Genomic DNA, 27,126 nt, shown 5'->3' with positions numbered 1-27,126 from the left:
GTATAACTTAATCTACCAAATTGTGAATCTTTTTGAGACTGTTCAAATTGTAAAACATCATTTATGTTTAATAGAATTATATTAGAAATTCTATTTTAATATTTTTACCAGAAGTTAACTAAAACTCTGGGGATCCTATTAAGGTGATATTTTTGTAAGTTTTCTGGCCTGATCTGTGACCAGTTCTAATCCATAAATCCTGGTGTCTTTTGGCCTTAATGAATTAACTTAATAATTGTTTTTCTTGAAAAATACCTTCTGATTTAATTCAGGGTTTAAGCATAAGTGTGCTTTGGAAACCCTTTGTCTCCCCTCTCTCTCCTTTTACTGCCCATGCCTATCATTTTTAAGCCATAAAGCTATAGACATTAATGTCTTACGTCTACTCATAGTTAGAAAAATTTACATTTATAAGTACGTTAACATAAATATTCCAAATTTTATAGAATCCTCCCAAGACAAAATGAATCCTGCATTGGAAAATCAGATTTCTCAAGAAGCTGATAGTGAAAAAATGGAAATGTCTTCTAAAGTGACGCATATTTGTGATGAAAATCAAAATGAAAACAAAATGGAAGTGACAGAAAACGTTGACGTCCTTACACACCAGATCACTGTGCAGCACGAGGATCTGCAGCTAGAGGAACCCAAAATGCTGGCATCCGCAGAAGAATCACGGCCTCTGAAATTGTCCATTGAATCTGCCACTGGTCCCCCAGAGGCCCTAAGGTCCCCGTGTGAGGAAAGTATTTCTTTATGTTCTAAGGAACATTTGGCTGTCGAAAGGGTACCAGAAGCGATGGAACAGAAAGAAAGTTCTGAATCTTCCGCTGTGTTTATGGACTTTGAAATGGCCCCTGTAGTTGAGAGTTGTGTGAAAGATGGTTTATGCCAGGAAGACAAATCTGTAAAATTACCATCGGAGACAGAGTTGTCATTTTCGTCAGCGGCAGGCGTAAGCAAGGCAAATGCGTCTTCCTCTCCACTCTCTTCAGACTTGCCTTCCCAGGACACACTGCATAGCTACCCATCAACCCTCAGTGCTTCTGTTGGAAACATTATGCCAACGACTTACATCTCAGTCACTCCAAAAATTGGCATGGGTAAACCAGCTATTACCAAAAGAAAATTTTCTCCTGGTAGACCTCGGTCCAAACAGGTAGGGTGATTTTAATGATACTGGCAGGAAAATATGGTGGATCAATTGTATACAATAAGGCGTATGTGGAGCTTGGGTTTGGAGGGTAGTTTTTTCCTATTTTCAGGTAGAACTTAGATGTAATGCTGATCCTGAAGTGTTTCGGCTATTAAAAAAAATTTTTTTAATGTTTTTATTACTGTAACTTTTGAGAGAGAGAGAGGGAGACAGAGGGCCATGGTGGGCGAGGGGGGCAGAGAGAGAGGGAGACAGAATCCAAAGCAGGCTCCAGGCTCCGAGCTGTCAGCACAGAGCCGGACGCGGGGCTTGAACCCATGAATGGCAAGATCATGACCGGACCTGAAGTTGGACGCTCAACCGACTGAGCCACCAGGTGCCCTGGCCATTTTTTTTTTTTTTTTTTTTTTTTTTCCTTAGAAGCTGTTAATGAAGCCTACTTTATTAAACTTGAAGCGATCATATTCAGAGTTTCCACTTAGTTGGGACATACAGATGCAACCTATTTGATTATAGTTTCTAATAGAAAGCACTTAAAAGTCTTCTTAAATTCTGTGCCATGGTGATGAGAGAGTCTAAAAAAAAGACCCAGTAAAACATTAGGTATACTCTAAATAACCTTTATGTTTCCCCCTCTACTGTATTTGTTCATTGATATTCTTCTTTGTCTTATTTCTAACTGCTTAAGCATCATAATTTACTGAGGGAATTTTTCCTGGTGGGAATTCCTCGTTTTGATTTTTCGGTTAATTGCTAAGTTTTTTTTGTGGGTCTCCTCACCCCCCACCCCCACCCCCACCCCAAGTTAGGGCTTCAGTTGTTTTCATGGAAAAATCTTGGAGAAGTGCAGTGTTGATCTTTAGGAAGTATGGGGAGCTCTTCCCATGACTTTTAAGCAGTGTGGATTCTACCCTTTAAGGGTAAACTCCAGTTCTTTTTAAGTGTATATAAGTGAACCACTAACCACAAGGCAAAGCGAAGACACTGTAGCTCAGATTTATTTAATCTACAAAATGTCTCTTTTCTGAAGCTGCTGCAAAGTGGCAAGATATCAAACGGTGCAAAAGTGCTTAGTCACAATGGTAGCCTGAAGTTTCCGGTCTTGCGATTTGAATTGCTTCCAACAGTTACAGCTGGACTTTGTAGGAGTAGTATCCTCTCCATCTTGATCATCCAGTTTTGGAGTCCTAAGACAAGTAGAAAAATAGAATTTTATTTCAATGGGAGAATCAGTCTCCCTTAAACAAATTCCAGATGTATTTTAGTTTCTAAAGACAGCAACTTGCGCACCCAAGGCAAAGTAATTGCCCTGTGGGACTGAACTGTTTCTCTGTGGCGAAGATATGCCCAGTAAACTAAGACACCCCACCCCGTATGTGGCTTTGTCCGAGTATTTTCTGTCATGTTCTGCTAAGAGAGGTTTTTCTTCTGAAACCAGTTCTCCTCTTCCTTACTCTCTTCTTGTCTTCTTTTTAAATAATTGTTACGTAATAATTATGTAGTTTGGGCTCTGAAAAGACTTGAGCAATGAAGATTTGAGCCTCAAATTGAACTTTGATTCAAATATTTATGTTCTTTAAGGATATCGCATCATAAATATTCCTGTCAAATTTTACTCTGTTTCTCCTTTTTTGTAGACTTCTGTTCCAACTGAGAAACCATGAGGTTTATTTTCTGTTGACTTGTATTCCACAATCTATGTGCATGTGAGTCTGAGTGTGGTTGTGTGTGTGTGTGAGACTGTCTTGCAGGTTTATCCCATTTCATATGACCCATATGTTCATACTTGCTATTGCTTCTGCCGTATTCTCTCTCAGTCCCCAGTTCTGGTGGTATTCTGCTTTCTGTAGAGTTGCCCTTGTCTCATGACTGCTCCTAATTTGCTGCTAATCTCACAAGCAGTTTGTGGGAGGGTTTAACCTCCCCATTAGCTTGGTTTTCATTGTAGAGCAAACAGCCTTCACTTGGTGATTCTTAGCTTGCTAAGGTACTACTGTTTTTGTCGGGAGGATGCTTTGGCTAGAACAAGATAGCTCCTTAATTTTTTATCATTGCTGAGGTACTGCCATCCTAACTTCGAGGGAATATTCCGGTGTGTATCCTTGTGTTGGAAATCCTGAAGCCCATCGTACTGTTACGTGAATGTCTTTGGTATCAAGCATTCCTGTGTTGTATCTTTGGTTTTATTTAGTGTTTACTTTGTATATTGTTGGCAGTGGGGATTGGCTGTGAAGTGAGATGCAGGTTCATGGCAGTGCTGGTGACACAAGCAAGATTCTTTGGTGTCCAGCTGTGTTTTCATAACATCACTAGCATTTTTCCATATTTTGTTGAGTGTCATCAACTCTGGTCTTTACCAGCATAGTGGAGGCTATCCTAACCAAAGAACTGCACATTTCATTAGTTAAATTCTGTGTCACAGTGGTCAGACCATTATGTTTATCTTAACGGTTTTCTAACCTTATGTGAGCTTTTCTAAGAATTTCCTGAGAAATTAAATGAATAATTAGAAGCAGAAAATGTGAAAGCTTTAAAATTTGATGTGACAGCTAATGATTGGATTATTAAATGTTTTCTGGAGAAAGGAGTTCGTCAGTAGAAGGGTAAGCCAGTGCTATGCAATAGAAATATAATGCAAGCCTCGTGTATCTACTTTTAAAACTTCTAGTAGTCCACTTAAGAATTAAAAATAAGCAGATAAAATAAATTTTAATGTTTTATTTAACTTAACGTATTAAAAATATTTTAGCATTTCATCTGTATAAAAATTATTAATGGGATATTTTACATTCACTTGTCTCGCTCAGTGTTCAAAATCTGGTTTCCAACCAAGTACATTAGAAGTGCTTACTTACTAGCCTCATGGCTAGTGGACACCTTATTGGACAACGCAAGGAAAAGCATTTATAAAAACAGGAAAATTTTAGTTCCAGAAGGAGCTAACTTTAAAAAGAAATCCCATCTGAGTTTAAGATTGATAAATTACAAATGGTGCTATACTTTCACTGATTTTAAGGACGGAAGAAATATTCTGCATCCTCCAGTTGCCCATAGGACACATTTTAAAACAGATCATAAAAACCATTTGTAAAAAACAAACAAGCATTTGTTGTAGCAACAAATCACTGTGTATTCCCAACATGTATTAGATGAACAATACATACCCCATATGTATGTACACATATATACTCCTGTATGTACACATATGTGGCATATAGATAAGAGTATGTGTGTAGTGATACTTGGAGTATGGATGGATATATATATAAATCACTATTCTGCATCTGAGATGTCAGGGCACAGAACATGGAATCTACACAGGATTATTTTACCTTTAGATGAGATTAATTGAAGTTTAGAGTTTGTATTGTGGCTTTCATGTGGAAGATTTATATTCTTTATATTCTTTTTTATTTATATTCTTTATATTTATATGGTTGTGGGTAGAAAAAGTTTTTTCTTTTTTGTTTTCTTCCTCATTTAAGACACAGGATTTCACAAAGGAGGAAGAATTACAGACATGGTAGGTAGTTAGGAGAAGGAAATTGGTGGAACACTGACAGGAAGCCAGTTGGAAGTGGTTTCATAGAAATTGTCCAGTGAACCAGTTGGCTTTTCTTTCCTTCATCCTTTATCGAAATTATTCATTTACATATATTTTAGTGTTTCAGTTCTCAGTGTCTTCATAGGTATATTCACTTTGGGCCTGAGGTTTAGAAAAGTGGTTACTGGCCTCACTGCATGTTGTTAATTTCCTGGGGAGCTTTACAGCCATGTCGGTGTGATGACCCCACCCTGCCCGTTAAAATGGCCTCTGACTGGCGTCTTTCTCCTTACCCTTGGAAGTAGAGTCCTGAATTAGAGAGAGACAGGGGCTCCTCATTGTTATTGTTACGCATGAAACACAAGAAATGCTCTTAAAAAGTGGTGGAAAATAGGATGGAAAATTTTTTTTATTTCAGCATATCAAATAATGTAATGGGTTTTTCATTTTCTGTTTATTTCTCTTATTCCACAGTTGTATTTATCCATTGTAATTCAGAAATTCTGAGATAGTAGTGATCTCAGCCTGTCTTCTGTCATTTACCCTATTCATGTCAGCTTATTTTATGGAAACATAGGTAATACAGTCATATGTATGGCTTGATCTGCCTTAGACACTCAGGTATTAAGTGATAGTATTGAAAGAGGTTATTGAACCTATGAAAAATATTTTACTGAAGTATTTTCTATCCTTCATAAAAGTAAATGTAAGTACTCAATTATAATTTGAAAAATTTCAAAGTCTAAGAATTTTTTCATTTTTTGATTTTCTCCATTTTTTGTTGCTAACATCGTATATATGGAAAACTTAGGAATTTCTGTTAAGTTCTAAGACTGATATTTATTGAGGGGTTCTCCGCGAAAGTGAAATTTCTTCGGTATAGTGGGTGTCCAAAGGTAGTGCCATAACCACTTTTCCATTACCTTGTGAAGTGGATTTTTAATTTTTTATTAATTTAACTAATTTTGTTACAAACCATAGAATTTTATGACATACTTGTCTAATGTAATAGCAATTTAAATGAAGTGTTTCAAATTAACAAGTCAGTTTCATAATCTACTCTGTGAGAGAAAAACAAACCTTCAGAGTGGTGAGCTGTAGAGGATTGTACTTTTGTCAACAATTCATTACGAGGAAGCAATTTTTTTCTCTCTTTTTTAAAATAGCAGACACCATTTCTGCTTTGTAAACACAAATCCTTTAGTAAGAAGCATTGCTGGTTTTTGTTTTGTTTTTTAGGTTAAGAAAAGGCAGATGTGTAAGTCATATTGTCCAAATAGAGGTTCGGTTCCTGTTAAATGATTTCATATCCAGCTTTTAATTAAAATAAATTTGAATTTTGAAGCATCGCTTGATAAGAGCATATATACGGTGGCATTTGCTTAAAGAAAATAAGTTACCCTGGATAGTTTTAGTTGTCCGTTCTCGGATACCTATAAAGTAAAACCTGTATTTCTGATACTTTGTCTTAGGATCTATTAAAGGTTTCATTAGTAAGTAGATATAGGTATATATTCATTCTTCATGGAGAATAGAAGATGCAGTATAGATGCCAAGAGTGGTTTCCCACCTACATTCTAAGTACTGTGCTGCCTTTTTAAAAAGTGACTTTGAAGAAGTATTTTGTATCGTTTGCACCAGTTTTCACTGTAACTGATACTGGGAAAGATTGATTAATATAAATTCAGCATGAGCATTTCCATAGTACAGTTACTTGGATTCAGATCCTTCCTGCCATTGTCTGTATGAGACTAAGCACGTTGCCTTGAGAACTGTCTTGTTTCTTCATCCATAAAATTGCATCTTACGGCTGTTGTTGGAAGTTAACAGTAACACGTGTATGGCCCCTGGCAAGTGGTGGTGCTGCCCTGCTTTTTTTCCTGAATGGCAGAGTAATGCAGATATTCTGTGAAAATGGAGACTTGAGAAGGATATAATAATCATGTATTAAATGTACCTCTGGAAAACGAATCAGATTGGCTCATGCTTACTTGTACTGCATTGTGGCAGTGAAAACAACTCTAGGCCTTGAGTGAGTCAAACACGGGTCACAGTAAATTCGGCATGTAGTAGGTGTCTTCAGTTCAAAGCCACATAATGGCTGCCCAGATTTTAGAACTCAACAGCCTATTAATCATGCTGTGTGTGACATGTGTTGCCGTAGAGGAAGCCCAGGGCACCGTGGAAAAGCAGAGGAGGCGTGCGGGAACTCAACTCAGGCTTGCGTGCTGTGCGGGCGAAAATCCCAGAGACTCTGCTCTGAATCCCTGAAAGACTGTAGTTTTAAACCTAAAGCGTGTCTAGCCCTCTGGGGTGTCAGCATCCCTTTTCTCTTGGCTTCCTTGTGTCTGTTGTGGTATTTCTGAAGCCATTACCAAAACCATTGCTAGCACCAGCCAGATTCACATTCTTGAATTATTGAAGGCTAACGCTGGTAACAGCTGTTTCTGTACTTTCATCGTATCTTATCAAATCACCATCAGGACTAAATTCCTTGTTCCATTTGATGTTGAACTCAGTTTTGTGTATGAGACTTAACTTATGTGAAAAGAATTCTGTAAGTCATAAAAACGAGTTGTTTGTTGCTGTGGCTGTAATGTACGCGAGTGAATGTATGTGCCAAAAAAAAATGACAAGCTTTGCTGGGTTTTCTGTGTCTCTTGCCGGTTGTCCTTTCTGCTCTCTCTTCATCATGTTCACTTTCTCTCATCCTTTAAACAGCAGTCCTGGTTTTGCATGGCGTGTTGGGTGAGGCTGGACCCGAGCAAGGATGAATTGGAAGTGTGAAGTCAGCCCAGGAGACCCCAAACCTCTGGCTCCTCTTGAAACTTTTTCAGTAGATTAGGATACTCTTGGGCTCTAATTAGGACATTGATCATATTTAACAGCCAGCAACAAGATTGGGCTTTTTATAACAAAGTTGACCTTAATAACCTATTCTCTACTTGCTGTTCTTGTTGCCATTTTCCTGTCCCACAGTCCTTGTAACAGTTGTATAGTTTACTTGGTTGATACATTTACCTGAGAAATTGGCCTCGAGGCACAAAGAAGCTTACCTGATACCGACTTTAAACAGGTTTGGGGTCCAATAATTATTGTTAGACTCTAATTCAATCTCACCCAAGTAGTATTTTTTTTTTTAAGTTTCTATAGAATTTGGTAGCAAATGGCTTATCTTTAGCTCTCTTTAAAATGTAAAGTCTGCTAACATTTTGAGCCCTTTTGGTTTTCCTTCAGTTGGTAGTTTCGGAGTAACAGTGCAGTGGATAGATTGGTAACCTTTTTTTTTTTTTTTTTTAAAGGAGGAAATCCAGGATTGTAGGCTACATCTAATGGGGGGAATCAGGAATTAGTGTGTTTCATAGTACAATACTTATTGATGCATTTATGCATACAAAAAGAATAAATGTGCAGTGGAAAAAATGGATGTTCAGTAAGCACTGAACTGAATGCTTACCATAGCAGTGAACAGAAAAAATGGTCTCTTCTCATCTAGCTTATAGTCCATTGGCAACAAATAAATACAAATGTAACAAGTATACAGTCAAGTATAATGATGGTGTAAAACCATGTTTCCGTAGACGGGGGAGCTGACCTCCGAATTGTCTGTGTAAGTTCTTTTTCATCAAGCTGAGATGTGTAGGATAATTTATAACTAAAGTTGATAATTATAGCTGTATTTTAGGTTTAAGGTCTAAAGAATATATTAGGTAATTTCTTCTTTGTCAAAACATCTAAGTATAATCATAATTTTTCTCCAGTTGCTATAAAATTGCGCACAATCTATCTTCCAAAGTCTTATGATAATATACTTATTAAAATTCATAATGTAATTACCCAAGCTTTTATTATATAAGTTCTTCATAGCAGTTGAATGGTTTTCTAATTATTCCTGAAATGGCATCCAAACATTCTTGATCTATGGAGCCCTTCATTTTCTTCATCCATGTTCCATGAAGTGTAAATGTTTTTAAAATGAGACACAATGTTGGCATCAAAGCTAACTTTTAAATTATGGTGAATAACATGTTATTTGAGAGTATGACTTTTTATGGGATGTTTTAAGAGCTGTCTCCTGATACGACATTAGATGATCCACCGAGAGGAATTTTATACAGTAGCCAACTACCGTCAGAGAAAAACCATTGAAAACATTGAGAGAACTAAGTTTAGATATCTCTTGCCCCCACTATCACTAAATAATGAGAAACAACAGAACATATGGCCCCAAATTTCAGTCAGTGAGGAAAGGCACAGAGTGTTGTAAGGGAGGTGATGATGTCATGGAAATGCTGCCGAAAGTCCTCTCTGATGAGGAAATATCTGAGGCCATCCCTGAAGAATCCGAAGGAAAAGCCGTCTGGTGGAGAGTTGGCAGTTGTTCTGAGTCGGTAGCCCTGTTATTGGCGAAGAGCTTGGCGTGTTTGAAGGAAACCAGGGAAGCTGGGGCATACTGATCGTGGCGGGGGGGGGGGGGGGACGACACACAAGATGAGGTTGGAGAGAGGCACTGAGAGAGACCATCACTTTAAGAGCACCGGGGAGCTGTTGGGAGGGTTTAAAACACGGTGGTGACTTGCTTGGTCAGATCGACAGCTTTGGAAAGTCCCTCTGGCCTCTGTGTAGAGGAGGACTCGAGGGAGGGGCAGGGTAGGGAGAACGGCAGAGCGCGGCAGTCTGGGTGAGAGCTGGCGGTGGCAGACAGGGCCGGGCCCCGGCAGTGGGAGAGCAGAGAAGCAGCGTGGGTGCAGACAAAACTGGAAGGTAGAAAGTGCCGAAGTCCCGGATGGTTTGGATCGAAGGAGTGGCAGGGGAGAGTGATGGGGGAGAAGCACAGATCAGATGACTCCCAGGTTTCTGACCCGGGGGCTGGCATCCATTTCTGAAGATGGGGAAGATTGTGAGACGGTACGGGGCACGGGAGAGACTGGAGACGTGCTCCCCTTGAGAGTGTTGGTGCGACAGAATGGAAGTGCTAAGAAGGGAGTCGAGAGCCACGCTGCCGTCTTCAAGAGCACGTTGGAATCAGAAACGTGAGTTTGGGAGACAGCAACATGCCAAATGGTGGTTCTAGCCCTCATGAAAGATCGCACCGTTTAGGAAGAGACACGGAGAGGAGAGGCGTCCGGCCTTAGCCCTCGGGAAACACAGGCTTTGGAGGTCAGCGGGAGGAAGAACATGCACGGGGGACAGAAAGGTCAGCGAGGGAGCGGAGAGGAGCATTCACACACGTGCGGCGCGGAACCCAGCAGAGCTGTACGTAGGTGTTGACAGTTGGAGTAAAAGGAGAATAGAGACGTGACTTTTGGCGGCGTAGCGGTTACCAGAGACCCTGATGCAGCCGGAAAGGAGACAGAGGTGTAGAGGCAAGTTGATTTGATGCGCTAAGCGAGGTGATTCACGTGTCAGTAAATTCAGCAGAGCCATTCACTGAGCTTGAGGGTAGGTTAATTAAAAGTGAGACAAGTGCCTCCCTTGTGTGGTTTTTCTCAAAATACTGTTAGTGCGTTAATTATCTGCTCCCCAAAGGGTAGTCAGGCTCTTCTTTGGTTGATTACTTAAATTCCTGGTGGTAGTTTTATGTGATTAATAGGCTACCGCTTGTTTGATAATATTCTAGAAACCTGGTAAGTAATGTGTTACTTAAGTTTGGGTCCTTTAATTGGTAAAAGTTACAGTGCGCATTATCGAATTACCTAATTCAAAATAGGTTTTTTATTTATTGTTTGACATTTGTTTTGTGTTTTTCTTTAAAATGTTATCTTTGTGGAGTAGGCATTTTTTTATGCTAATGAGCGACTTCATCAGATTAGTTCAGGTTATTGCTGAATGTGGTTATTAAAAACTAAAATGTCTTACTTTCATTTTAACTGTTTTAATAAGATACTGTTTCTTGTATAAATAATCAAGTATCTTAGGCATTTTAATTCGCAAATTTAGGACAATTTGCTTTAACATTTTTCACTGTACAAATTAGTCCCTTGGATGTATGTAATGTAAGGATAATAGCCCTCTAAATAAAAATAAAAGCCAAAACCACAACTAGTGGTCACACTGGCAGGAAGAAGTCAGATGCTAGGATTATACTGGTATTTGTGTGTTAAGATGGCAACCTAATTTCCCGCACTTTAAAGCGAATGTATCTGTTGATTTCTCATGTTCTGATTTTTTTTTTTTTTTTTTTGCCTACTGGTTTGGTTGTTTATAGCCAAAGGTGTACATAACATCCTTTAAGGTTATTTCTCTTTCCCAGTAGAGTGATAGTTGTTAGAGAAAATAATCCCTGAATAGTTTCTTATAGTGTTAATTCTTAGAATTTAACTGACTTTTATTTATATTTTGGTTCTATAGTTGAAGTTCATGAGTCAACGTCAATGTCATATAAAAACCTTAATTTCTAGTAGGTTTCATTGTGCTGATGTTTCAACCAGAATAAAATATTTAATGTAAATTGTAGCTGCAAACATTGAAGTAAAAAGTCACTGTAAGTGATAAGCTTATTTTCCCTACCTTGAAGCAATTTGTCCTAAATTTCCATACGTCTGCATTTGTTTCTGCTGTTCTAAAATTCCTCAGTTGCTGGCTTTGACCTTTTACGTTGCTGAGTTTTATACATCTATTTTCTCACCTGCCGTATCCTAGGGGGCTTGGAGTACCCATAATACAGTGAGCCCACCTTCCTGGTCCCCAGACATTTCAGAAGGTCGGGAAATTTTTAAACCCAGGCAGCTTCCTGGCAGTGCCATTTGGAGCATCAAAGTGGTAAATAAAATTGCATTTACATTCATGTATCATTTCTTTCTGGCTGGTTTCATCCAAGTAGAAGTTAAGAATTAAACCTTTCCTTTCTAGATAAATAGTTCAGATTACAGGGCCACTGTTTTAATCTAAAAATTTTAGTGTAAAGAATCAACATGCTTGCACTTAAAAAAATCTGGATTAGGAGGAAATTAAATTGCAATTTGACGTGACTGGTTTTAAGTGTGAATTTTTAATAACTGCTTTTTATGGTTGCTTCCTTTTATGTTGTAATTACCAGTGTTTCTGTGGGGGAAAATGCTTGTCACATAGGCTATAAAGTAATTAAGGACTTGCTCATTCATGATAATCATAAAATTTTGTTGCTTAGAAAAGAACAAAAGCAAACTACATTAATCTATTGTGTGCTAATGGAGAAGAAATACCAGAATCGGAGCAGATTTCACTGTCTGCGTTAATAACCTCAAAATTATAGGGCCTCTTTTTCATGTCATTGATGGAGGACTCTCCTAGTTCTTGAAGTAAGTTACGTAGTCGGATGCATTTTAGAGGGTAAAAAATTAATGTGAAAAGTTAAAATACTTTACCACCTAGAGAAGATAATTTTCTTCATCTTGTATATTTAATGTGATTCTGGAATTAGGCTGTTTAATTTAGACTAATCACGGAATTCAAAGGAGTTCTAGATCCCACTTTCTTATTTCTGTCACCATTAGAACTATTTTTCAACCCACTCTGATATCATGTAATGTGTCGAAAGTAGAGATAGTTGTTTGAAGACCATAAAAGATATTTTGACAGTTTTGTAGCAAATACCACAAATTTTCACCTGTATCTCTAGATGCTAGGGAAAAATAGATTGCTATAATCCTGATTTAATAATTGACTTTAAAAAATCTTTTATGCTTATCAACAACAAAACCATCCAATTCAGCCCTCCCTTAGCCCTTGTTCAAAGCAGCGCAAGAGATCTAAAGGCAGAGCAGCTTAAGATAACAAGGAGAGGCAGTTTGAAGTTGACTGTATTTATTAACACTGAAGGGAAAAAAATACCACCCCCCTTTTTGTTCACATGTATCTGTTTTGTGCTTACAACATAACCATAAATTATCACCTTGGAAACTATGCAGCCAAATAGGTAATGAGTTCAGCATTTCAAACTACGGTACAAACGATATCAATTTAAAATGTGACATATTATTTAACGTTTTATGGAAAAAATATCAGGATGTTCCTATTTTAATACTTTTAAATATATATAATGTTGTAAGTATGTGTTGATGTCAGGCTTTTTCAGGTAGAATAAACAAGAAAACAACAATAACGAAAACAACCCTGGTATTTATTTGTGAAAATATCAAAGGGTTTAACCTGTTTTCCCATAGAGTATTTTTGTGTGTTAGGTAAAAATTCAGATCAGTTTATTTTATTTACATTTCAAGTGATTATTATCCGGATGAGTTAAAACAAACTTTTTACCTTGTTATCCGCTTTTGTCCTCTACATACTGTGGTAGAGTGAGGCCCCCTGTTCAGTTCATACAGACAGCTATGGAATAGTGAAATGGACAACTTTAATGGCAGGGAAAGGACTGCTGTGTGATTTCTGTGTGCAGAAATCAGCTGTGATGCAGTTCAGCAGTGGAGACTATGGGTTAACATTGCGGACGCTGGAGCCAGAGTTGCTAGCTCTGGACTTTTGACCAATTTACTTTTAATCCCTCAGTGCTTTTATCTCTAAAATGGGGGTAATAAGACAGCACTGACCTTGTGAGAGTGGGGAGCAAAAAGTGCTTAGAGCGGATGTGTAGTAAGGACTCCGTACATGCAGCTCTTCGAAGCTCTAGTGACTGAGAGAACCTTCAGCAAGACGGTCTTTCCTTATCCTTGCTCTCTATTGAATACCAATTGGATGGGGTTGTGGCTGTCGAGCCACCTAGGACTTAGGGTTAGGAGGTGGGAAAATACTGCCAGAGTTTGCTGATGCAGACAGAGCATTCACGACAGACGCAGCGTCTGATTCTAAGGTTGTAGGCATTGGATGCTTATATTTTTAAGTTGCATAATACGTGTTGAAAGATAAAAATAATAAGCCTGGTCTCTTAATATTTATCATCTGATCAGAATAAGAGCAAAGCAAGTATTTGTGTAGCCTTTAATAAAATGTTTTATCTCACGTTGGATTTTAAAATTCTTTGGGACTTTTGCAGAGGGCTGATTTTTCCTTGTCTGTTGTGTAGGGCCGTGGGTCGGGATTTCCGGGGAAGCGGAGACCTCGTGGTGCAGGACTGTCAGGACGAGGCGGCAGAGGCAGGTCAAAATTGAAAAGTGGAATCGGAGCAGTTGTGTTACCTGGGGTAAGTCTCACTTCCGTTATCTTTAAAAAAAAATTTTTTTTTCTTAATGTTGATTAGACAGAGACAGGGCAGGAGTTGGGGAGGGGCAGAGAGAGAGGGAGACACAAAATCCCAAGCAGGCTCCAGGCTCCGAGCTGTCAGCACAGAGCCCGACGCGGGGCTCGAACCCACGAACTGCGAGATCATGACCTGAGCCGAAGTCGGATGCTTAACTGACTGAGCCACCCAGGAGCCCCCCCCCCCCCCCATTACCTTTGCTATCATCCTTCATATGTTGACAGATTATGATAATATTTGTAAAATTATTAGTTTGTAAGAGTCACATGAATAAGCCAAAAGTTTTATTTTACTCTATCCCTACTCTTTTTTTCCCAACACCTCTGGTCAGGTTTTCTTTTTAAATTTTCATCAATATTTTCCATCCTTTCTCTCTTTTTTTACCATCCTCTTTGACTCTGATCCTTCTGTGCCAACAGTTCCTAAAAACCTGTATATTTGCTATTTGCTCCTTTATTTTTTATTTATTTATTTATTTATTTTTTTAATTTTTTTTGGTCAACGTTTATTGGGACAGAGAGAGACAGAGCATGAGCGGGGGAGGGGCAGAGAGAGAGGGAGACACAGAATGGGAAACAGGCTCCAGGCTCTGAGCCATCAGCCCAGAGCCCGATGCGGGGCTCGAACTCCCGGACCGGGAGATCGTGACCTGGCTGAAGTCGGACGCTTAACGGACTGCGCCACCCAGGCGCCCCAACTGCTTTATTTTTAATAAGAGCAAACTCCTGTTACATTACCGAGTTTATTTGAAAAACTTTATTATATTGGTGTTTTAAGTTTTTTATTGTAATGTGGCTTACAGAAGAAACTAGCAGTGTTGCAGATTAGTACATAACTCTAAAAATGTTGAAAATTTTATGAGTATCTTTGATATATTTTAAGATTTATAATTATTTGCTCCTTGGCATGTATATCAGGCTTTATTTAAATGTGGATTCAATCTATAATTGGCAAATAGTGGCAGATATTTCATGTAGTAACTTTACTATTTTACCAGAATCGTATTTTTAAAATTCTGATTGTTCTTTTACGTTCAGGATACAAGCGGGTGGTTCAGTTTGTGGCACAGTTTGCGTAACTTCTGTTCACCTATTAAAGGATGTTATGCTTGCTTCCATTTTTTTTTGGCTATTAAAAACAGAACTAAGAAAAAACCCCCAAAAACAAAACTGCTATGAACTTTTATGCTTAAGTCTACGCGTGGGTGTATGTGTTATTTTTCCATGAGTAAATATCTACAAATGGGATGGCCAGATATACGGTAGGTGCTGTATGCTTAGATTTTTGGGAAAACACTGCTTTTCAATTTTATGTGACATTTTATGTTTGCAAGAGTGCGTGAGATTCCTGCCAGAGCCTCCATATACTTACCTGTACTTGGTATGGTTCGTCTTCTTTTTTAGGTGCTTATTTATATATTTCTTTTTTTTTTTTTTTTAATTTTTTTTTCAACATTTATTTATTTTTGGGACAGAGAGAGACAGAGCATGAACAGGGGAGGGGCAGAGAGAGAGGGAGACACAGAATCGGAAACAGGCTCCAGGCTCTGAGCCATCAGCCCAGAGCCCGACGCGGGGCTCGAACTCACAGACCGCGAGATCGTGACCTGGCTGAAGTCGGACGCTTAACCGACTGCGCCACCCAGGCGCCCCTATATATTTCTTTGATACAGCCCCTCTTCAGATCTTTAGTTCATTTTAAAAATATGAAATTTTTTGACTTACTGAGTTTTGAGTTTTCTTTATTCTGTACACAAGTTCTTTACCATGTATATGATTTGCAAATATTTTCTTTATTTTGTGATTTGTCTTTTCATTTTCTTAGCTATTTGGAACAGCAAATGTTTTAATTGTGATGAAGTCCCGTTTATTTTTTCCTTTCATGATCATACTTTTGGTGTCTGAGAAATAATTGGATAATGCAAGATTTACAAACATACTCAGTTATTTCTTCTACAAGTATTACGGTTTTAGGTGGTGCATTTAGATATATGGTCCAATTTGAGTTAATTTTTATGTATGGTATGAACATGGACCAAAGTTCATTTTTTTGCATAAACTGAATGAATATCCAAGTATTTTAGCATCATTTCTCTGAATTGCCTTTGTATCATTCTTAAAAATTAGTTTTATCTGGGGCACCTGGGTGGCAGCTTTCAACTTTGGCTCAGGTCATGATCTCGTGGTCCGTGAGTTCGAGCCCCACCTCAGTCACTGTGCTGACAGTTCAGAGCCTGGAGGCTGTTTCTGATTCTGTGTGTCCCCCCCCCCCCCCCCCCCCCGCCCTTGCCCCGCTCGTGCTTGGTCTTTCTCTTTCTCTCAAAAATAACTGAAAAATTTAAAACAAAAGTTTTATCTATATTTTTATGGATCTAACTTTGGAATCTCTCTGCTGTACCATTGATCCATTTCTGTCTTCAGGCCAGTACTACAACTTTAGGCCAATCATACTTTAACTTTATAACCACTGTTGAAAAGTCAAAAATTGTCAGTCTTCCATCTTTTTACTTTTTCAAAGTTGCTTTGGCCGTTCTAAATCCTTTATGTTTTTTTTACTTTTTTTAAGTTTGTTTATTTTGGGAAAGAGAGAGTGTGCATGTAAGCAAGTGGGGGAGGGGCAGAGAAAGAGAATCCCAAGCAGGCTGCACACCCAGTGCGGAGCCCCACATGGGGCTTGATCCCACGACTGTGAGATCTTGACCTGGGCCAAAACCAAGAGTCAGATGCTCCACCAACTGAGCCATCCAGGCACCCCAATATCCTTCCTGTTTCTGTATGAATTTTACAATTGGCCTGTCAGTTTCTACAAATCAGCCTCTAGGATCTTGATTGGGTTTGCATTTAAACTCTAGATCAAGTTGGGGAACTTGACATTTTAGCTGTGAAGAGTCTTCAACCCATGAACATTGTGTTTCTCTCCATTTCTTTAGGTCTTTTTGAAGTTCTCTTAGTGATGGTCTTTAGTTTACAACATAAATGTCTTTTTTCATCATTTCCACATTTCTTATGTTATTGTAAATGGCAGTGTTGTCTTAATTTCAAATTGTAGTTGTCAGTCGCTAGTATCCAGAAATAACTCATTTTTGTGTATTGATTTTGTATCAGAACCCCATTATTATATATAGTTGCTTATCTGTAGAACCCAACAGATTTTCTACCCTTAGGATCATGTTGTCTGCAAATAAGGTTTTATTTCTGTTTAATCTGGATGGTTTTACTTCTTTTCTTTATTGCATTTGCTGTAACCTTCAATACAGTGTTAGGTAGAAGTGTTAAGATAACCTTGTCTTCTTTTTGAACTTGAGGAGAGAAAGCATTTAGTCTTGCATCATTGAGTATGCTGTTAGCTCTAGTTTTGTTTTATTTTTTAATAAACATCCTAAGTCAGTTTGAGGAAGCTCTTTTCTATTCATAAGTTGCTGAAATGTTTTTCTTTTAACCAAGTGTAGATGTTGGGTTTTGTCAACATTTTTTCTACATTTACAGAAATGATCCTATGGCTTGTTTATTGATATGGCGAGTTATATTGATTGGCTTTTTTGTATGCTAAAGAAGTCTTGTCTTCTTGGGATAAACTCCACTTGGTCATGATGTTTTATCTTTTTCATATTATTGGATTCAAATGGCTAAAACTTTTAGACTTTTTATGTCTTCTGTTCATGACAGTATTGGTTTATTTTCTTATAATTTCTTTGGTTTTGGTATTGGCATAAAGCTGGCTTCCTTGAGTGAATTGCGAAATAGAGTCTTCAGTTTTCTGGACAAGTCGTGTATTGGAAACATTCTTGTATTATTTATAGAGTCATCAGTGAAGCCATTTTGGCCTCGAGTTTTCTTTGTGACAAGATTTTTTTTAAAGTTTTTTTTTTGAATCACCTGGTGCTTATGATGACAAGTTCACTCCTTAATCCACATCACTTATGTCACCCATACCCCACCAAACTCCCCTCTGGTAACCATCAGTTTGTTCTGTAGTTAAGAATCTGTTTCTTAGTTTGTCTGTTTTGTTTTTTCCTCTTTGCTCATTTGTTTTGTTTCTTAGATTCCACATATGAGTGAAATCATACGGGATTTGTCTTTCTCTGACTTCACTCAGCCTTACACTCTCTAGCTCCATCCATGTTGTTGCAAATGGCAGGATTTCATTCTTTTTTATGGCTGAATAATATTGGTGTGTGTGTGTGTGTGTGTGTGTGTGTGTTACATCTTTTCTTTTCTTTTCTTTTCTTTCCTTTCCTTTTCTTTTCTTTTCTTTTCTTTTCTTTTCTTTTCTTTTCTTTTCTTTTCTTTTCTTTTCTTTTCTTTTCTTTTCTTTTCTTTTCTTTTCTTTTCTTTTCTTTTCTTTTCTTTTCTTTTCTTTTCTTTCTTTTCTTTTCTTTTCTTTTCTTTCTTTTTGAGATGGAGGGAGAGAGGGAGAATCCCAAGCAGGCTTTGCAATGTCAGTGCAGAGTTTATTGCAGAACTCAAATTCATGGACCTTGAGATCATGACCTGAGCCAAAATCAAGAGTCGGATACTTAACCGACTGAGCCACACAGGTGCCCCTATACCGCATCTTCGATCACATCTTCATCAATCGATGGACACTTGGGCTGCTTCCGTATCTTGGCTATTGTCAAAGCTGCAATAAACATAGGGGTGCGTGTATCCCTTTGAATTAGTATTCTTGTATTTTTGGGGCAAATACCCAAAAAATAGGGGTAGTTTGGGGTATTTTTGGGGTAGTTCGATTTTTAACTTTTTGTAGAACCTCCATACTGCTTACTACAGTGGCTGCACCAGTTTGCATTCCCACTAACCATGCAGAAGGGTTCCTTTTTCTCCCCAACACCTGTTGTTTCTTGTGTTTTGGTTTTGACAGATTTGCATTTCCCTGATGGTAAGTGGTGATGAGCATCTTTTCACATGTCTATCTGGGTGACTTCTTTGTTCTATGTTGGCTATCTGGGTGTTTTCTTTGGAAAAATGGCTGTTTGTGTCTTCTGCCTATTTTTTAATTGGATTGTCTTTTAGGTGTTGAATTGCATCAGTTTTTTATTTATTTTGGATACTAACTCTTTATCAAATATGTCATTTGCAAATACATGTATCTTTTCCCATTCCATAGGTTGCCTTTTAGTTTTTGTTGATTGTTTCCTTTGGTGTGCAGAAGCTTTTTATTTTGGGGGAGCCTGCGTGTATTAGTGCGTTAATAAGCATCCAATTTTGGCTCAGGTCATGATCTCGCAGTTTGTGAATTTGAGCCCCACATCAGGCTCTGTACTGTCAGCTTAGAGCCTGGAGCCTGCTTCGGATTCTGGGTCTCCCTCTCTCTCTCTGCCCCTCCCCCACTCATGCTTGCACACGCGCGTGCGCGCGCTCTCTCTCTGTCTCTCAAAAACGAATAAACATTTTTTTTTTAAAAAAAAGCTTTTTATTTGATGTAGCCCCATTAATCTATTGTTTCATTTGCCTCAAAGGGACTGTCTAGAAAAATGTTGCTATGGTTGATGTCAGAGATACTACTGTCTATGCTGTTTTCTAAGATTTTTAAGGTTTCAGGTCTTAAATTTAGATCCATGTTGAATTTATTTTTGTGTATTGTGTAAGAAAGTGGTACAGTTTAATTTTTTTGCATAGTGCTATCCAGTTTTCCCAATAAGATTTGTTGAAGAGATTGCCTTTTTCTGTCATCATGGAAGATTTTTAACTACATATTCAATTTCTTTGGTAGGTATAGGGCTATTTAGTTAGGTTATCTATTTCTTCTTGTATGAATTTGTCTTTCAAAGAATTTGCCCATTTAAAGTAAGTTGACAAATCTATTGACCAGTTATCCTTTTAATATCTGTAGAATCTGTAGTGGTGTCACTTTCCTCATTCCCAGTATTGGTGATTTATGTCTTCTCTCTTTTTTCTTGATTGGTCTTGCTGCAGGTTTATCAATTTTATTGATTCTGAGCCAGCCTTTGCTTTCATTAATTTTTCTCTCTCTCTCTCTTTTTTTTTTTTTTTGTTTCCTTCTGTTTTCCATTCCATTGATTTCTACTCTGATCTTTACTGTTTTCTTCCTCTCACTTTGACTGTTTTGCTCTGTTTTTGGTTTGTTTTTTATGTTCCTGCTTAGAACCCACTTGTGAGGTTTAGGTTAGAGCTTTCTTTTTTCTTAAGCTTATATCTGTGGTCCAGGCAAATAAAACTGTCACCTTTAGGACAAATCAGACTAATATGTATATAGGCAGTACGTACTCTCTCAAAGATTGCCTTCTTAACCCTTGTGGTAGGTTTTATATATCTAGTAGTTTAAAGGTCATGAAATAATGTATAAAAATAAAACAGTGGGTCATTAAGCTACACGATACTGTTTTCCTTCTTACATGTACAATTGCTGTTAAAAAAAATCTTGATTTTTCAGCACTTAGCATTTAAATATGCTCTTTGGATCTAGGGGATATTGCAGCTTTCTGTACAGATTTCATTTCTGATTCATTTCAGACTGGGAATACTATAGTCCATCGTTATTTTTTTATTCCAAATAAAAGCATTCTCTGGTTAATTTTCCCTTTGAAAATAATAACATGTTATCATTTCTTTGAGCCTACTCACTGGGTATCATTCAATTATAAAACTTATTTTGTTTTCTGTTTTGGAAATGGGGATGTAAAAATGGATACTTTTAATTTCAGTATACTTTTGTTTACTATATTTTAGCTATTACCACAGTTATATATTTTAATATTCTCAATGTATTGTTAGTCTTGTGGGTGAATTACTGGTAACTTCACTTTTAGTGGACATTTAATTATTACTAATGGGATGATTATTTTACTTTAAGAGCCCTCTTGTTTGACTTGCTAAAATCTTAAATTGCTAATTTTGAGATACATATTGTTTAATATATTAAAAACAATTAAAACATACTGATCGGTCAAAGTTATCTGTACCATCACTGCCTCTTTGGTCTTGATTTTCCTCCTTTTACCAGTTTCGTGAATTTACGTATTTGGTTGATCCATATGGAATTGCCAACCTTCAACCATTTTCAATCTGGAAAAACAGCAATTTCTTATGATTCATCCTACTGTGTATATGTGCCAGTGGACCACATGCAATTACTTTGCATGGTGCCCTACCTCACATACTATTCTGCAGCTTATTTTTCCACTCAGCTGTGTGCCTGGTGGTTTATTTGTTTTTTGATGGAAATTCAAACAAATTTCTACCACTATTTTTTAAATGCTGCATAATTTTCCAGTTTGGATTTGCCATGGTTTTAGTAGTTCGCTAGTGATGACTATATTTAGGTTGCCTACAGTTTTCCCTTATAGTGTAGTGTAGACTATAAATTGCTTTTGTGACTGATTCTATAATAAAACTGTAGTACTGTCCATTACAATGGCTTTTAAACTTAATTTGCAATGAAAAATATAATGTTTAATATTAATATAATATTATGTAATATATTCCTTCTATTTAGTCATTCTCTCAAGAACATTTCTCAAGAACAACACTATTACTTTTTATATTGAATTTAACCAATGTGTTTCATGTCCTTCCATGCAAGAGGATCATATTGTAAAATTTTGGCATTGGCCAACCTGTTCTTTTCTTAAGCAACTAATTCAGAGCTTTTTTGCATGATAAGTATTCTGGAAATAATTCTTAAGCCAGTTGTACTTAGTTGATTTGGTGAAATTTAGCCAAGTTTTTAGACATGAATATCTTTGGTTGGTAATCCTTTGGCTAAGGTGGAAATTTTGCTTATTTTGCTATTCAGAATAATAGTATTTTAAAGCAGTGCTGTCCAAAGGAAATATATGTGTATTACATAAGCAATTTAAAACTTTATAGTAGCTACATTAAAAAAGCAGAGAGGGGAGCGCCTGGGTGGCTCAGTTCGTTAGGCCTCCTACTCTTGATTTTGGCTCAGGTCATGATCTCATGGTTCATGAGTTCCAGCCCCATGGCGGTCTGTGTGCAGATGATGCAGACCCTACTTGAGATTCTCTCTCTCCCTCTCTTTCTACCTCTCCCCTACTCATTCTCTCTCTTTCTCTGTCTCAAAGTACACTTGAAAAAAAAAAAAAGCAGGAGAAATTTAATTTTAATGTATATCTTTTGAATTTATCTCTGTTACCATTTCAACATGTAATATGTAAAATATACAAAATTAATTACGAGTTGTGTTTATATTCTTTTTTGTTGGATACTTCTACTCACAGCACATCTCAGTCTTGACTAGCCAAATTGCTGGTTTTAAGAGTGACTAAAATAGAGGGGCACATGTATGTATACACGTGTATAGGTATATGCTCACAAGTAAGATACAGGGGTTTTTTGTATGTTTTTTGATGAAAACTTCTGGTTAATTAAGTCTTACTAAAGATAGTTTATGTTTTTTCATTGCTTCCTGATCCACAGGACTTGTAACTCTGAAGAGACAATTAGGTGACTAAAAAGCGTCCTGACTTCCACTTTTGCAGGCTTAACCTTGGCAATAATAATCTAACTCGGAATTGTTACCGCAGGCCTTGGCAAAAATCGTATTTTGAAAAGGAGTCTTCTGAACCTTTTCCACTAAACATACAAGTGATAAATGTGACTGCATTTTGTGTATTTTGCTTTTTATAGGTGTCTGCTGCAGATCTTTCGTCGAATAAGGATGAAGAAGAAAACTCTATGCATAATACAGTGGTGTTGTTTTCTAGCAGTGACAAGTTCACCTTGCATCAGGTTTGAACACTTACTGTCTTCTGCTTTCTCCTGTACATGCTGAAGTTGTCTAATGTTGAGCTGTAGAGCTTTATTAGCTACGAAGGTAATTTAAAAAATAAAATTCATATATTCTGAGCTTAGTCTGCAACCTAAATTATTACGTTCATGTGTTTTTAATTTCAGGATATGTGTGTAGTTTGTGGCAGCTTTGGCCAAGGAGCAGAGGGAAGATTACTTGCCTGCTCTCAGTGTGGTCAGTGTTACCATCCATACTGTGTCAGTATTAAGGTAAATATACTTAAATTTAAATCAGTTAAAAATGTATTGAAATTTGATGAGTATATCATGCTCTTTCCATTTCGTATAATTAATCAAGTGTTGTTTGCTAGGATTATTAGACATAAACAACTATATTTAAGTGCTTTAAATATTGCCTTTCAAGTGTTAACTCCTCTATACATCTGTGGTCTGAGGGGCACCTGGGTGGCTCAGTCGGGTAAGCGTCCGACTTCGGCTCAGGTCATGATCTCACGGTCCGTGGGTTCGAGCCCTGCATTGGGCTCTGTGCTGGCAGCTCAGAGCCTGGACCCTGCTTCAGATTCTGTGTCTCCCTCTCTCTCTGCCCCTCCGCCACTCACACTCTGTCTCTGTCTCTCTCAAAAATAAATAAACATCAAAAAAAGATTTATAAAAAATAAATATGTGGTCTGAAATTATAGTGGTTATCCTGAAAAAATAAAAATAAAAAGGCATGCTTTTCAAAGATACTTTATCCTGCAGTTTGCTCAGGTGCGAGGTTTGGTTGATGCATTCTGTCTACTGACAATAAAGGTTGACCCCAAGCAGAAAACTGTATGAAAACCCATCATTCACCTGGTCTCTCCCCATGTTCCTTCTTAGCCCTCATCCATATAGGAAAAGACATTTTCTGTTAGGCTTCTTGGATCAGTGGGTTGGTTTTTTTTAAATCCGTTTTGGAGCAATTTTGGCCATCTCTTGGTATTTTTCTGTTCCCCTTTTGCCCTTCTGGAGTCTCAGTCGTGTGTGCACAGAATTGTAGGATATAGTCCCAGATCGCTTTCACTTTCTTGATATTTTTCCAGTTTTTCTTTCTGCCCTTTAGCTTATTCCCCAAAGTCGCTTTTATTATGCAGTATCTAATCTATTTTTTAAAATATAATTTATTGTTAAGTTGGCTAACATACAGGGTGTAAAGGGTGCTCTTGGATTTTGGGGATAGATTCCCTTTCTAATCTATTTTTAAGCACATCCAGTGGATTTTTCATGGAGATGATTGTATTTTTTAATCTTAGTTTTATTTTATAGTTTAAGCTATCTCATAGTTTAAAATGTTTTCTTGAGTTTTTTCTTTCAAGTCATTGTATATACAGATGATTGTTTGCTAATTCTGTCATGTCTGACATTTCTCATTAGTATTACTTATTATGACCAATATTAGCTTACCTTTCCCCTTATAAGGATGTATTTTTGTTTTTAATTTAGTAATTTTTGATTATGGCAGTTGTGTATTTTGCTTATATTGTTGGGAATTTGGGTTTTGTTCCTGTAAGAAGTAAGGAGTTTTTGTTTTGGCAGGAAGTTATTGCGGACAGTCGAACCTTCTGAAACTTCTCTAGCCTTTCTGGGATAGGCCTCGAGAACCTTCACTTTGAGGTGGCTCTTCTTAGACTTTTTGGTCTTAGAACCATTAACAGTCTTGAAAATTATTAAGGACCACATAGAGTTTTTGTTTATGAGGGTAATAATGATTGAATATTTACCATTTTAGAAGTTAACTAGGAATACTTTAAAACACAAAAATATTCAAGCATGTTTGTTACGATGTCATGTAATGAGGTTTTATATTTTACATATCACAGAGCCTCTGTAAAACATCACTATAAGTTGGGGCAACTGGATGGCTGAGTTGGTTGAGTATCTGACTTCGGCTCGGGTCATGATCCCGCAGCTCATGGGTTCGAGCCCCGCATCGGGCTCGGTGCTGACAGCTCGGAGCCTGGAGCCTGCTTCGGATTCTGTGGCTCCCTCTTGCTGCCTCTTCCCTGCTCATGCTCTGTCTCTCAATAATGAATAAATGTTAAAAAAAATTTTTTTAAACATCACTATAAGTGGATTAAAGTGAAAAAGGCAAGTAACATGTCAGTGTTATTATGAAAATAGTTTTGACCTCACAGACCCCCTGAGGGTTTCCTAGGTCACACTTTAGTAACTGCTTTTTTAGCACCAGTTTAGTCTGATTCGTGAGACATGGCCTTTTTGACATCTCTGCTGAATTCCCCTCACGTCCCTGCCCCCCCCCCCCCCCCCCCCGCCGGCTGCTCCCTATGACCTTCTTCACCAGTGTCTCTTTACTCCGACTGGTTGAGATTCAGATGTCTTCAGCCTTGTATTAACTCTTGTAATTGTCCAGCTTGCAAATTCCCAGTAGCCATTCTTGGTCCTGGCTGTGTGTCCTTGTTTGGCCTCCTACAAATGCAGCTTGGTGTTCAGCCAAAGACTTGAGGGAAATTCTGTGTGGATTTCTGGAGCTCTTTTTCTTTATTGCTCCTTCCTTTCCAGGACCCTGTCCTGCAAATTGCAACTGCCTCAACCTCCGAGATCTCCACCATGTGTCCTCAACTCAGCGAGACCCTGATGCCTTGTGGGTTTCTCCCTCTCAGCGCAGCATTCTGGAAAATGTCTGTGGACAGAATATTGTAGGACCGACCTCACTTGTTTCCCTCTTCTCAGAAACCACAGTCCTGTTCTGCTTTTTGCTCAGTATCTGAAACAAGTGTTTCCTACATTGTGTCCGTTTTCTAGTATCTTATGAAGGGAGAAGGGTCTTGTCCCAGTTACTCCATCATAGTTGACTCAAATATTCTCGTAGACTCTTAAAATGTCTTTCACAACTTTCTACATGGTACCATGAATGGAGCCCTGGTAATACCTTTCTTGAAAGAACTTTTGAAAATAAACACTAGCCATGTCAGTAGGAGAGAAAGAGTTGATGTTAGAGCTCAGCGGTCTATACAGGGAGTGGGAAGTGTGGAATTTCAACAGGGAGAGACAGTTGAGGCATCAAAGTGCTGCAGCGGGCACGTCAACTGGGTTCGGGTGAGGTCTGGACTGCCTGACCTGAGCCGTGTGAATGCTGGTGGGCGTGGTAACCACACCTTAGCTTTGAGTGAGCAGAGCTGAGCAGCTCGAGAATTTGGCTGTAAAGGGCCACAGGGTAGGTGTCTGTGAGACAGGAAAACGTGTAGGAATGAAGAGACGTTATTTTGAAAGTTTCTACTGTTAATAGCTTGGATCTATCTCCCACTTGATCTTACTGTTCTTCTGAGCCAGGGGTTGGTCAGTTACATCACACAGGCCACCTGTGGCCCATTGCCTCTTTTTGTAAATGAAATTTTATTGAAATATAGCCGTGTTCTTTCATTTACATACGTCTCTTGTGGGCTTCGCCCTGCAGTGGCACCGTTGTGTAGTTTAAGGCCACGTGGCCCACAAAGTTTAGAGTATTTACATCTGACCCTTTACAAAAAAAGTTTGCCGGTAACTGCTCTAAGCTATCGTGCTCTTCCTGCCCAAAGCTCTTTTCTCCATTTGGGTAAATAATATAACTTGATAACCTATTATATAATATAATCTATATATAATATAATATAATGTATATAATTATTATAATGTATGTAATTATATATATTATATAGTCTATAATAATATAATATTAATAATCTGTGACTAATTTAAAAGAATCAGTAGGCTAATCAAAGTAATAAATACACATGCTTGCAGATCAAATAGCTTTCAAAGACTTTTGGTGACTGGCCGGCCCCTGTCCTATTCTGCCTCCACACTTGAGTCCTCGCCCCCAGGCAGCCCCTTTTCATCTTCTCCTAGTTACGTCAATAACTCTAAGTGCCGGTGCTTCTGCTGTATCTGTGCTAGGTTTTGTTGACTTTCTGCTGTGAATAAATGCTGATTTAGCCCTTAAAATATACCCCCTATACTCCCCAACACCCTCCCAGTGTTTTCGTTGTTTCACTACATTTAGTTAATAAACGTGTTCAGTGGAGATCTAGAAAGTGTACCATACCGACTTTGGCTCAGGTCACTATCTTGCGGTCTGTGAGTTCGAGCCCCACGTCAGGCTCTGTGCTGACAGCTCGGAGCCTGGAGCCTGCTTCGGATTCTGTGTCTCCCTCACTCTCTGTGCCCCTCCCCTGCTCGCACTCTGTCTCTACGATGAGTAAAAACATTAAAAAGTGTACTATGGCCTTGTCTTTCATGGGGTTTTTAATAGCAAAAAGAAAATAATGATTCATGATTCTGCATTAGTTTTTGTTGTTTGTTTTTACCTACTGTAGGAGCATGATTTATATCAAATTGTTTTGGCAAGTAACTGTTTTTCTGGAAAAAGTTGTACCCCTTTACGGCACTCCCCTTTTCTCTCTCCTCCTCTGTGCTGGTAATTTCTAGGTCTGTTGCTGAGCTCTCCTTCTTCAACTTCCCTGAGCTGAAGTCCTTTGTGTGTTCATTGTTCTCTGCGTCCCAT

The 27,126-nt window shown here is 38.1% G+C and overlaps 1 protein-coding gene across 22 annotated transcripts in view; it reads left to right on the top strand.

Annotated features, from left to right (window-relative positions):
* KMT2C (lysine methyltransferase 2C) overlaps window positions 1-27,126 on the top strand; it is a 287,946-nt gene that overhangs the window by 182,139 nt on the left and 78,681 nt on the right. For 20 of the 22 annotated variants that reach the window (XR_006298642.1, XR_006298641.1, XM_043589991.1 and 17 more), the window contains 5 exons: window positions 447-1,159; window positions 11,343-11,462; window positions 13,699-13,815; window positions 22,482-22,583; window positions 22,749-22,853. Coding sequence is in view for 20 of the 22 variants with exons in the window: in XM_043589991.1 (XP_043445926.1) it covers window positions 447-1,159; window positions 11,343-11,462; window positions 13,699-13,815; window positions 22,482-22,583; window positions 22,749-22,853 (1,157 nt within the window). In the remaining 2 variants the exon portion in view is untranslated. The remainder of the gene's footprint in view (window positions 1-446; window positions 1,160-11,342; window positions 11,463-13,698; window positions 13,816-22,481; window positions 22,584-22,748; window positions 22,854-27,126) is intronic. The other 2 variants (XM_043589998.1, XM_043589993.1) reach the window with 1 other exon arrangement.

This window comes from Prionailurus bengalensis, chromosome A2 (assembly GCF_016509475.1).
Source record: "Prionailurus bengalensis isolate Pbe53 chromosome A2, Fcat_Pben_1.1_paternal_pri, whole genome shotgun sequence".
Taxonomy (NCBI): Eukaryota; Metazoa; Chordata; class Mammalia; order Carnivora; family Felidae; genus Prionailurus; species Prionailurus bengalensis.
The sequence above is the reverse complement of the archived record's forward strand: the minus strand, read 5'-3'. Positions and strand labels throughout refer to the sequence as shown.